Source organism: Rhinopithecus roxellana, chromosome 15, assembly GCF_007565055.1.
Source record: "Rhinopithecus roxellana isolate Shanxi Qingling chromosome 15, ASM756505v1, whole genome shotgun sequence".
In the NCBI taxonomy this organism is placed as follows: Eukaryota; Metazoa; Chordata; class Mammalia; order Primates; family Cercopithecidae; genus Rhinopithecus; species Rhinopithecus roxellana.
The window spans coordinates 12,590,733-12,603,541 of record NC_044563.1 but is presented as its reverse complement, the minus strand read 5'-3'; the positions used below and the strand labels follow the sequence as shown (position 1 = coordinate 12,603,541).

Here is a 12,809-nt window from a genome sequence, read left to right as displayed (position 1 = left end):
TGATTTGTTTAAAGGGCCTTAAGACGAGTGATCCTGTCTATCTTGTTCTCTAACCTATATTGCAGCAATTTTCTATTTCTCCCTCTAGTTTGAAGGCAACTTAGGAACAGGACTGTGTCTTCCTTATCTTTGTTGCCCGGGAGCCTTGGGTGCCATCTGAACATAGAGGGTGTTCATTAGAGGCTTGGAAATACAGTGAAATAACACATAACGTCTTTGTCCTTCCCTCCCCTGCCTTGGAGTACATGTGGCAACACTTGCAGAATTGGGTAGGATCGCCTGGCCTTGATAAAAGTTGAGGTCTGTTGGGAATAGTAGATGCTGCCTTTGCTGCCTCTCTTTCCTTTCTATCCTACCTCTTAGGACGTCCAAGCAACTGTGGGAGCTTCCTAACTTACTTGGTCTTGAATTTCCACATTTGCTCCCCATCTCCCCATCTGTTCTTTACACAGCAACTAGAATGAGATGTTGTTGATGATGATGATGAGGATGAGTATTATTATTATTTGAGACGGAATTTCACTCTGTCACCCAGGCTGGAGTACAGTGGCGTGATCTCAGCTCACTGCAAGCTCTGCCTCCTGGGTTCACGCCGTTCTCCTGCCTCAGCCTCCCAAGTAGCTGGGACTACACATGCCCACCACCTCGCCCAGCTAATTTTTTGTATTTTTAGTAGAGATGGGGTTTCACCGTGTTAACCAGGATGGTCTTGATCTCCTGACCTCATGATCCACCTGCCTCGGCCTCCTAAAGTGCTGGGTTTACAGGCATGAGCCACCGCGCCCGGCCTAGAATGAGATTTTTTAAAAACATAAAACATAGGCCAGGCACGGTGGCTCACACCTGTAATCCCAGCACTTTGCGAGGCCGAGGCAGTGGATCACCTGAGGTCAGGAATTTGACACCAGCCTGGCCAACATGATGAAACCCCGTCTCTACTAAAAACACAAAACAATTAGCCGGGCTTGGTGGTGTGTGTCTGTAGTCCCAGCTATTCGGGAGGCCGAGTCTGGAGAATTGGCGGAGGTTGCAGTGAGCCGAGATTGTGCCACTGCACTCCAGCCTGGGTGGCAGAGTGAAACTCTGTCTCAAAAACAAAACAAAACAAAACAAAAACATGGCTGGGCGCCATGGCTCACACCTGTAGCCCCAGCACTTTGGAAGACCGAGGGATTGCTTGAGACCAGGACTTTGAGACCGGCCTGGCCAAGATAGAGAGAGTCTCTCTATAAACAAAAAAAATTTTTTTAATTAGCTAGGTGTGGTGTGCACACTTGTATATTTGTAGTCCCAGCCACTCAGGAGACTAAGGCATGAGGGTTGCCTGAGCCCAGGAATTTGAGGCAGCAGTGGGCCGTGATTATGCCACTGTACTCCAGTCTGGGCACCCAAGTGAGACCCTGTCTCTAAAAAAAAAAACCAAGAAACCAGAAACACACACATAAAACATATCTTGTGGGGCTGGGCGCAATCACTCACGTCTGTAATCCCAGCACTTTTGGAGGCCGAGGCGGATGAATCATGAGGTCAAGAGTCTGAGACCAGCCTGACCAACATGGTGAAACTCCATCTCTACTAAAAATAAAAAAAAAAAAAAAAAAATTAGCTGGGTGTGGGGAAAAGAAAGAGAGATTAGCCTGTTACTGTGTCTATATAGAAAGAAGTAGACATAAGAGACTCTATTTTGTTCTGTATTTGAGATGCTGTTAATCTGTGACCCTACCCCCAACCTTGTCCTTGCAACAGACATGTGCTGTGGTGACTCAAGGCTTAATGGATTTTGGGCTGTGCAGGATGTGCTTTGTTAAACAAGTGCCTGAAGGCAGCATGCTGGTTAAAGGTCATCACCATTCTCTTAATCTCAAGTAAGAGAAAAGCATTTGTCTCCTGCCCGTCCCTGGGCAATGGCACATCTCGGTGTGAAACCCGATTGTATGCTCTGTTTACTGAGTTAGGAGAAAACCGCCTTACGGCATAAGGTGGGAATTGCTGGCGGGACTTGCTGGAGCAATGCTGCTAAAAGGTTTATGGAGATGTTTGCATATGCATATCAAGGCACAGCATTTTCCTTTGAACTTATTCATGTCACAGAGATCTTTATCCATATGTCTTACTGCTAATTTTCTCCCTAAAATGATCCTATTGTCCTGCCACTCCCTTATCTTTAAGATGGTGAAGATAATTATGCGTGGATCCTCTGTATGCTGAGCGCGGTCCCCTGGGCCCACTTTTTCTTTCCCTATACTTTGTCTCTGTGTCTCATTTCTTTTCTCAAGTCTCTCGTTCCACCTAACTAGAAACGCCCACAGGTGTGGAGGGGCAGGCCACCCCTTCAGCTGGGCGTAGTAACCTGTAGTCCCAGCTACTCAGGAGGCCGAGGCAGGAGAATCGCTTGAACCCAGGAGGCGGAGGTTGCAGTAAACCGAGATCACGCCACTGCACTCCAGCCCTGGAGACAGAGTGAGACTTTGCCTCAAATAAACAAAAACATATCTTGTTCCTCCTTTATCTAAACCACACAGCTCCAACCCACCCCCCCCCCAAAAAAAAAAAAAAAAAAAAAAAGAAAAGAAAAAGCAAATCAACTTCCTATTTTGCTTAGAATGCAATCTAAACACTCCCTGGTGAAAGGCCCCTGTCCACCTCTCTGACTTCCTCCCCTCCTTGGCCTCCCTCACTTGCGGCCATAGGCACTGCTTTCTGTTTCTTAACCCTGTGAAGCTGTTTCTAACCTTCTGGATTGGTACCCACAGTTCCCTTTGCAGAGAAATCATTCACAACGCAGCTCACAGGTCATTTTCCTGACTACGCACCCTGTCACTCTCTCTGACATCATTATTTTATTTTCATCTTGATACCTTTTGCTGTCTAAAATGACTGTGCTCATGGGTTTAATATCTATTCTTGCTCTCCCTCTTCTAAAAAGTAAGGGCCTTGGCCGGGCGTGGTGGCTCACGCCTGTAATCCCAGCACTTTGAAAGGCAGAGTCAGGTGGATCACCTGAGGCTGGGAGTTCGAGACCAGCCTGATCAACACTGGAGAAACCCCGTTTCTACTAAAAGTACAAAATTAGCCAGATGTGGTGGCGCATGCCTGCAATCCCAGCTACTCGGGAGGCTGAGGCAGGAGAATCACTTGAACCTGGGAGGCGGAGGTTGTGGTGAGCCAAGATGGCACCACTGCACTCCAGCCTGGGCAACGAGAGCAAAACTCCATCTGAAAAAACACAGCAAAACAAAACAAGATAAAAAACAAACAACAACAACAAAAAGTAAGGGCCTTGGCAGACGGGATGGATCCTCTCTGTCTTACTCACTATGGACATTACAGTCCCAGAACAGGGCCTGAGCCACAGGCTAAGCGTTCGGGGAATATTGCTTGCATGAGCAGATGAAGTTATCTGCAATTGGGAAATGTCTGCCATATGACAGCAATTCAAGGAAGGAAGAGATTAATTATGGGTCTTTTAAAAAAAGGCTGGGAAGAGGCCAGCTGTAAAGCGTTGTATTATTCTGCTACTCTGACAGGAGTGGGACACCTGAGGACAGAGAGCTAATCTGTCTGCTCTCTGTTGCTTTGGTAAGACCTGGAGAGATTGTGTATTTTTTTAGACAGAGTTTCGCTCCTGTTGCCTAGGCTGGAGTGCAATGGCGCGATCTCGACTCACCACAACCTCCACCTCCCGGGTTCAAGGGATTCTCCTGCCTCAACCTCCCGAGTAGTTGGGATTACAGGCATGCGCCACCACGCCCGGCTAATTTCGTATTTTCAGTAGAGACAAGGTTTCTCTATGTTGGTCAGGCTGATCTCAAACTCCCGACCTCAGGTGATCCGCCAGCCTTGGCCTCCCAAAGTGCTGGGATTATAGGCGTGAGCCACTGCGCCTGGCCTGTAATTTTGATTTCAACATTTAAAAAGAGATGTAGGGCCAGGCACAGTGGCTCACACCTGTAATCTTAGCACTTGGGAGGCCGAGGTGGGCGGATCGTCTGAGGTCGGGAGTTTGAGATCAGCCTGACCAACATAGAGAAACCCCATCTCTACTAAAAATACAAAATTAGCCGGGCATGGTGGTGCATGCCTGTAATCCCAGCTACACTGGAGGCTGATGCAGGAGAATTGCTTGAACTTGGGGGCAGAGGTTACAGTGAGCTGAGATCGTGCCACTGCACTCCAGCCTGGGCAACAAGAGCAAAACTCCATCTCAAAAATAAATAAAATAAAATAAAATAAAATAATAAAATAATAAAATAAATAAAATATAAAATTAAATTAAATAACATAAAATATAAAATAAAATAAAATAATAAAATAAAATAAAATAGATATGGGCCGGGTGCGGTGGCTCACGCCTGTAATTCCCAGCACTTTGGGAGGCCAAGGCAGGCGAATCACCTGAGGCTGGGAGTTTGAGATCAGTCTGACCAACATGAAGAAACCCTGTCTCTACTAAAAATACAAAATTAGCCCAGCGTGGTGGCAGGTGCCTGTAATCCCAGCTACTCGGGAGGCTGAGGCAGGAGAATTGCTTGAACCTGGGAGGTGGAGGTGGTGGTGAGCCGAGATCATGCCATTGCACTGCAGCCTAGGCAACAAAAGCAAAACTCCATCTCAAAAACAAACAAACAAACAAACAATAAATAAATAAATAGGCTGGGTACAGTGGCTCACACCTGGGTAATCCCAGCACTTTCGGAGGCCAGAAGTTTGAGACCAGCCTAACCAACATGGTGAAACCCTGTCTCTACTAAAAATACAAAAATTATCTGGGCGTGATGGCGTACACCTGTAATCCCAGCTACTCGGGAGGCTAAAGCAGGAGAATCGCTTGAACCTGAGAGGCGGAGGCTGCAGTGAGCCGAGATCGTGCCACTGCACTCCAGCCTAGGCGACAGAGCAAGACTCTGTCTCAAAAATAAATAAAATCAAATAAAAAGAGATATGTCAGAACTGGAAAGGTTTCAGAAAAGAACAATTTATATGAATTCAGGGTAGAAAAAAATAGACCCTGTGAGGAAAGGCTAAATGATTTGGGATCTCAGCCTAGAAAATGGAAGGCCGGCAGGTGGCTTCGCAAGTGTTTGAAAGGGAATCATTAGTTCAAGCTGCCAGGTGTGGAGGTGGTCAATTAGGACAACGAAGCAAGCTGAAAGTAACACAAAAGCTTCTTTTCATTCACTGCAACCTACAAGCAAGAGGCAAAAACAGGCCCCAGCTCCTCAGCATTCCATTTTACAGAATAGCACTGGACGAGGGTCAGACAGGAACAGTTTCACCATCAAGGAGTTTCAGAATAAAAAGAATAAAAGTTCCTTGCTCTTTACAGACCTAACCTGATGTGCACTTTAGGGAGGCAGGGGAGAAGGGCTGGAATGAGAGGTACTGAGTCGAAGCGGAGAAAGGATCTCAGTCATTGCTTCCAGTCAGGAGGTCTTGGTAGAAGCTGTTGGAAACTGCCTCAGCCCAGGTTTCCGAATAGAGGTGCCCGGCTAGGAATGCAGGTGAGCTTAGGAGCAGGGCAGTCTAGGGGCCTGGAGTCTTTGACTGCACCTCTCTCCAGAAACCTGCAATGCACAGGCAATGCACTAAATTGGGGTGGGAGGGCAGCTTCCCTCCATGAGGCCTGCCGGGCAAAAGTCTTGTGATTGCCAGTGGTGGAGCCTGAAAGGTAACCCTTAGGATTTTGGCATGGAGCCTATATTTTCATTTTATTTATTTATTCTGTTTTCGAGAGGGAGTCCCGCTCTGTCTCCCAGGCTGGAGTGCAGTGGTGTGATCTTGGCTCAGTGTAACCTCCACCTCCCAGTTCAAGCGATTCTCCTGCCTTAGCCTCCTGAATAGCTGGGACTACAGGCGCCCACCACCACGCCCGGCTAGTTTTTGTATTTTTGACAGAGACGGGGTTTCACTATGTTGGCCAGGCTGGTCTCGAACGCCTGACCTCAGGTGATCCACCTGCCTCGGCCTCCCAAAGTGCTGGGATTACAGGTGTAAGTCACTGTGCCCAGCAGTATTTTTATTTTTATTTTTTATTTTTGAGACGGAGTCTCATTCTGTCACCCAGGCTGGAGTGCAGTGGTGCGATCTCCGCTCACTGCAACCTCCGCCTCGTGGATTCAAGCTATTCTTCTGCCTCAGTCTCCCAAGTAGCTGGGATTACAGGTGCACGCCACTACACGTGGTTAATTTTTGTATTTTTAGTAGAGACAGAGTTTCATCATGTTGGCCAGGCTGCTCTTGAACTCCTGACCTCAAATGATCCACCAGCCTTGGCCTCCCAAAGTGCTGGGATTACAGGCATGAGCCATTGTGCCCAGCCTGCAGCTTGTATTTTTACCAGCTAAAGTCTGTGTCCAAAGCCCATATCCTTTCCAGGTAAAACCATTTTCTTTTCTTTTTTCTTTTTTTTTTTTTTTTAAGACTGAGTTTCACTCTTGTTGCCCAGGCTGGAGAGCAGTGGCAACATTTTGGCTCACTGCAACCTCCACCTCCCGAATTGAACCGATTCTCCTGCCTCAGCCTCCTGAGTAGCTGGGATTACAGGCATGTGACACCGCACCCGGCTAGTTGTTTTGTATTTTTAGTAGAGATGGGGGTTTCACCATGTTGGCCAGGCAGGTCTTGAACTCTTGACCTCAGGTCATTCATGCACCTCGGCCTCCCAAAGTGCTGGGATTACAGGTGTGAGCCACCGTGCCCAGCCAGTAAACCATTTTCTTTATATCCTACTCCCAGGATCTGGCTCAGGATTCACCTTCTCTCACCTGGATCAGTCAGAGTCTCTCTGCCTCTAGGTTTCACATCTTTGACACACCCTACACAGACTCCGTTATTCTAGAACCCCAAGAATGACTTGTTCCTGCCTATCTAAAACCCTCTGATGGCGTCCTATGTGAGGAAAAGAAAGAGAGATCAGACTGTTACTGTGTCTATATAGAAAGAAATAGACATAAGAGACTCTATTTTGTTCTGTATTTGAGATGCTGTTAATCTGTAACGCTACCCCCAACCCTGTCCTTACAAGAGACATGTGCTGTGGTGACTCAAGGTTTAACGGATTTTGGGCTGTGCAGGATGTGCTTTGTTAAACAAGCGCCTGAAGGCAGCTTGCTTGTGAAAAGTCATCACCATTCTCTTAATCTCAAGTACCCAGAGACACGTACACTGCCAAAGGTGGAAGGTCGCAGGGACCTCTGCCTAGGAAAGCTAGGTATTGTCCAAGGTTTCTCCCCATGTGACAGTGTGAAATATGGCCTCGTGGGAAGGGAAAGACCTGATCGTCCCCCAGCCTGACACCCGTGAAGGGTCTGTGCTGAGGAGGACTAGTATAAGAGGAAAGAAGGCCTCTTGGCAGTTGAGATAGAGAAAAGCATCTGTCTCCTGCCCGCCCCTGGGCAATGGAACATCTCGGTGTAAAACCCGATTGTATGTTCTGTTTACTGAGAAAGGAGAAAACCGCCTTAGGGTGAAAGGCGGGACTTGCTAGAGGCAATGCTGCTCTTTATGCACTAAAAAGGTTTATGGAGATGTTTGCATATGCATATCAAGGCACAGCACTTTTCCTTAAACTTATTCATGTCACAGAGATATTTATTCATATGTCTTACTGCTGACCTTCTCCTTATGAAGATCCTATTATCCTGCCACTTCTAAGATGGTAAAGATAATGATCAATAAATACTGAGGGAACTCAGAGACCGGGGCCGGCATGGGTCCTCTGTATCCTGAACGCGGGTGCCCTGGGCCCACTTTTTCTTTCTCTATACTTCGTCTCTGTGTCTCATTTCTTTTCTCAAGTCTCTAGAAACGCCCACAGGTGTGGAGGAGCAGGCCACCCCTTCAGTCCTACCCCTAAGCTTGGTTGGCTAAAGGCCCTTCCTACTCTCCAGGTCTCTTCTTGCACTCTGCCCCTACCTCCGCAAGTATGCCATGCTCTGGCAGAACTGCCTGCCCCCGCCCCCAGCACACTGTGCTCCTTCACTCCAATCAGACTGCGCATGCTGTCCCTTGGTCTGGGACACCCTTCAAACTGCAGCTCAAAGCTCATCTCCCCCTGGAGTCTCCCTAGCTCTGTGGGACCAGGCACTTTGAACAGCCGTTATCACAGCCTTAATCACACCCCACTGTCATGGGCTGCGAGGTTCTGCCCAGCAGAGACACCGCCTTTGCAACTTGTTCACATAGGAGGCCTTGCTGAAGTGATATTGTGAATTGAGCAAATGAAAAAAAAAAAAAAAGAATGACTATTCCATTCCAATTCCGGCTCCTTTCTGTTTCCCTGACATGTCTGTAGCCTGCCCAACCCCAAACACACACAATCTGAGAGCGAAACTATTGGAGCTGCAGCTTCTCTGGGGCCGTAGCTGGGATCGGTCTGTCCTGGAGCTTCCTTCTCAGGAGGGTAGCCCACAAGCAGTGCCCATGCCCTGAGAGTCCTTGCTGTTGAATATCCGGAAGAGAAGGATCCCTACTGGTCATGGACAGACAGCTGCACCGCAGCGACCATCAGCAATTAATTTTCCAAATCTGAATGGAAAATTTTTACCCTTCTTCCACGAAAATAACACCCTGGCCTCTTTTCTGATTAAAAACTTTATTTCCAGAAGCAGAACTGTTTTTAACACAGAGTTCAAGAAAGAAGTCTGTCCAAAAAGCCCACATTCCACCTTTCTAAGCGCCCGCCTCTAGACTAACTCTTTCTAAGGCTCTGTAACTTTCAAGCAAGGTTTAGAAACTAGCCTGGATTCCTACCCTTGAAGCCCCATCTTTAGAGCTCTCTTCCTGGGGCTTGGACGACTGCCACTCCAAGCTCAGACTTGGTGTCCCAACTTCTCTCCCTTCTACACCTTTATGACAGTTCTATTTCCACAGGAAAGAGACAGCCTGGATCTGCCTTCTGAAGAGGCCGTTTCCATGGGAAACAGGAGAGGAGGGGGCTCTGGTAAGCAGCAAAAGTGCCTTCATAGGCAGCAAAGCCGCTCCACCTCCTCCTCACAGTCGTAGAATTTTTCAAACAGCTCAGGAGAAGTGCTGTTGCACTCAAACCACCTCCTCAAGGTGCCCAGGGCCCGGAGGGCATCAGCTTTCGTGGGCAGGGGCTCAAAGGCACCCTCTCTGTCCCCCTCCTCGTCTTCAGTGCCTGTCTCCTCTTTACACACTCCAGGCCCTGGCTCGTCACCCTCCAGGTCCGCAAAGCGGGAAAACTCCTCTAGGCTCAGCCCACCGGGAACTGGTGGTATCTCAGAGGCTTTGTGCGAGGACGGGGGCGTTTTGCCGGGAGCCAGCCCTTCCTGAATGAAGCTGCTGAAAATGAGCTGACGAGGCACCTTGGCCCAGGCGGCAGACGCCACGTGCAAGGCGTCCAGCACGGTGATGCCTGCCGCGGCCTCAGCCAGCGAGGTGCCATCTCTCTTGCTTTGGATGGCAGCCAATTTGCCCAACAGCCGGTGTCGGTAATGGGCCTTAAAGGCCCGGACCACTGAGCTGGGCAGGGGAGGCGTGGTGCTAGAGGCGGCCAGAGGCAAGAGCTTCACGTGGTAGAGCCCAGGCAGGCCTGCCAGTCCCTCCACCACTCGGGCAGCCAGCAGCAAAGCCACCTGCCGGCCCTGCTGTCCCATGTCCCGGTCAAACTGTGCCAACCACTCTAACCAGGGGATGCCCAGGTCAGGGTGGTAGGAGGCAGGCAGAACCTCACTGCGGACCCCAAAGAAGCATCTCGGGGCAGCCTGGAGCCCACCCAGCAATACCCGCCGCTTCTCGGTGCCCCTGCTGTTGGCACACAGCAGCACCTGTACTTGATCACATGCACCCAAGTTGCCGGGCACTGCCCGATACAGTAAGGGTAATTCAGCACAGCCAAACACATCCTCTGGAGAGAAGTCTTTTAGGGAAAGAGGCAGCTGAGCCTGGGATGTGAGCCCTGGGGGAGGTGGCTCAGGGGGGAATGAAGGAGCAAGAGCATGGCGGGCCCCAAAGCCGACGTTGTTTCGGCGTTTCCAGCGGACCAGCCAGCCGATGCTGGGCACGAAGTCCTGGCCCATGATATCGGCCAGCTCCTTGGCTTTGTGGAGCAGCATGGGCCCCGTCACGTCCCAGGCCTTGGCCCGGGCAATGTGGTACCAGCAGAGCAGAGCCTCGTCGATCCCGCTGTACTTGGACTCCCGCTTGCGCTTGCGCTCTCGGTTGGCTGTGCCGCTGCACCAGTCCGCCAGCAGCTTCTCCTTGTTCTTGCAGATGCGCGAGATCTGGGGCTGGGAAACCTGGAAGCGCCGGGCCACCTCCGACTGGGACATCTTGGACTCATCCAGGAGTTCCAGCACCTGGATCTTCTCGGCCAGGGACAGGGCGTGAAGCTTCTTCTTGCTGCTCAGCTCCATGGCCTCTCCGGGGCACCTGTGCGGGGAGGAAAGAATGAGCGGGTAGAGTAAGCTGAGGCCGGGAGGGCTAGGAGAGGAGCGCAGGAGGGAAAAGAGATTAGATGAGGACGTGCGCAGGCACCAGGGGAGACTGGACCCGCCGGAAGAGGCAGGAAAATGGCTAGGCCGAGTGGAAGCCTGGCCCGGTCCCCAGGATGCCAGGGCAGAGCTGGGGAGGGGGCGTCTCTCCGCTCAGAAGGACAGGGGAGTCTGGGCTGGGGTCTGGCCTCACTGGGGGAGAAGGACGAAGAGTGGAGGGGACAGCTGCAGAGATAACAAAGGCGCACGGACGGGGGAGCGCCTGGGGCTGGGGCCGAGGGGGCAGGTGTGGGGCTACGGGGCAGCAGGGGAGGAGCCCCCGGGAGGGAGGGGGAGGCGGCCTGGGCTGTATTCAGATGACGCCGCTGGGGGCGGGGAGGTGGGTGGATGCACAGAGTTGAGGTGACAGGTGTACAGACGACAAAGGGGACAGAAGGGGTCTGAAGGAGCGAGGCTAATATGGTGCCGGGTCCTGAAAGGGAGGCTGGGCGAGGGTCCGCCCTGAGGGGAGCGAGAGGGCAGGGCCGAGGGCGCAGGTGCACAAGCGACAAAGGGCGGGCGGCCTGAGGAGGCTGCGGGCAGCGGAGGGGCGGGGTGTCCCCGCTGGGAGGGTGGTCGCCTGGGAGGGTCCCAGGGCGCCGGGACTAACGCCTGAACCCAGGCAGGCCGGCAGCCGGACTCCGCGCCCTGGCTGGTCACTCCCCCTCGACCCGGAGTCTGTCGGCGGGGTGGCCCCAGGCGCCCGCCCGCCCGGCCTCCCGCTCCGCACCCACCTCAGGCGCTGGTCCCGCGGCTCCAGCCCCTGCCCCTAGCCCGGCTCCCGAGCCCCTGTCCGGGCGGCGACAGCAGAACAGGGGAGGGATGGGCGCCACGACCCCGAGGGAAGAGCGGGCCCAGGGGCTGCGCGGGCGGCGGGCGGGCGCGCGCACAGCAGGGCCCCGTGCGCGCCGCCCGCGCCGGGCTCTCTCCCGGCTGCGAAGTCCGCGGTGCGGCCCTTCTGCACCCACCCGCTGCAGCCCCGCCCCGGCCCAAGCAGATTGGCCCTCAGTGGCGCCCCGTCCCTCCCCCGGCTAAGTTTCAATGGACGCCGCGGAAGTGGCGGTTCGTCGAGGCCTGGGGGCGGGGCTTCTAGCGAGGAGGGGCGGGAGGCGGAGCCAGGAACCTGCAGGACTTCCCTGGCGCCTCCAGTAGCCGCGGACCTCGAGGGCCCGACGAGCCTTGTAGGCGGCGTGAGGACCACCGAGCTGACTTGGGGTCCCAAAGGCTCCCTGGCCGTGACCCTAGGCCGCCTCGGCTTCTTCGCCTACCAAGCAGGGCTAACGGCCCTCACGGAGTTGTTTTGGGAAAACGATGAAAGGAGAAAATGGATGCAAGCTTTAAACCACACAAAAGGTGGTTACCATGGACAGCGCTGGCTGGAGTCTGTCGGCCACGGAAACACTGCATGCCTGGGCCAGTTCTGATTTAGGACGACTAAGGACTAATTTTTATTAGATTTGGTACTTTACAAGATTCAAGTTCTTAAATTCAAGATCTGGTATCGTTCCCTTCCCTGCTAACCTTCAGTCCCTAATTAAACGCAGACGTCCTGATCCGCACCACTGCTGCGCTCACAGCTCTGCATCCTCTGCCTTCCTCACGGGCTTCCCGTCTGCACCCCCATCCTACCGACTGACACTGTCCAACTCTCCAAGACCCATCTCAAATCCCACTTCCCGCAAACCCTAAATTTCCTCACTTTGGCCTGCTATAGCCTTCTTAATTTGAACGTTTCTTTTCTGGCTCTTGGACTACTCAACCGCCAAAGAGCATTCATTGCTTTACTCCCTCTCCGCCTGGCCTACTTCAGTGGAAAAGCATGAGGACGGGCTGCGCTCTGCTGCTCACACAATCCCCAGCCCAGAGCACCCTGCTTGTTTACTGAACATAACAGTGCAGGTAGACCTAGGCTTTCCATAGGCAAGGATGACTTTCAGAATGTTCTAGAAAAAAGGATTCTAGGCCGGGCGCGGTGGCTCAAGCCTGTAATCCCAGCACTTTGGGAGGCCGAGACGGGCGGATCACGAGGTCAGGAGATCGAGACCATCCTGGCTAACACGGTGAAACCCCGTCTCTACTAAAAACTACAAAAAACTAGCCGGGCGAGGTGACGGGTGCCTGTAGTCCCAGCTACTGGGGAGGCTGAGGCAGGAGAATGGCGTGAACCCGGGAGGCGGAGCTTGCAGTGAGCTGAGATCCGGCCACAGCACTCCAGCCTGGGTGACAGAGCGAGACTCCGTCTCAAAAAAAAAAAAAAAAAAAAACAGGAACACAAAACAAAACAAAACATAAAAACAACAGTTGGACTTCTAAAAC

General features: G+C 52.1%; 1 protein-coding gene across 1 annotated transcript; it reads right to left on the bottom strand.

Annotated features, from left to right (window-relative positions):
- Positions 1-8,576: 8,576 nt before the first annotated feature.
- On the bottom strand, positions 8,577-11,425 carry TIGD3 (tigger transposable element derived 3). Its single transcript, XM_030917757.1, has 2 exons — positions 11,228-11,425; positions 8,577-10,392 (listed from the first exon to the last, which is right to left on the bottom strand). Exon 2 carries the CDS (start codon positions 10,374-10,376, stop codon positions 8,961-8,963), a length of 1,416 nt encoding a protein of 471 aa, XP_030773617.1. The 5' UTR covers positions 10,377-10,392; positions 11,228-11,425; the 3' UTR covers positions 8,577-8,960.
- Positions 11,426-12,809: the final 1,384 nt, after the last annotated feature.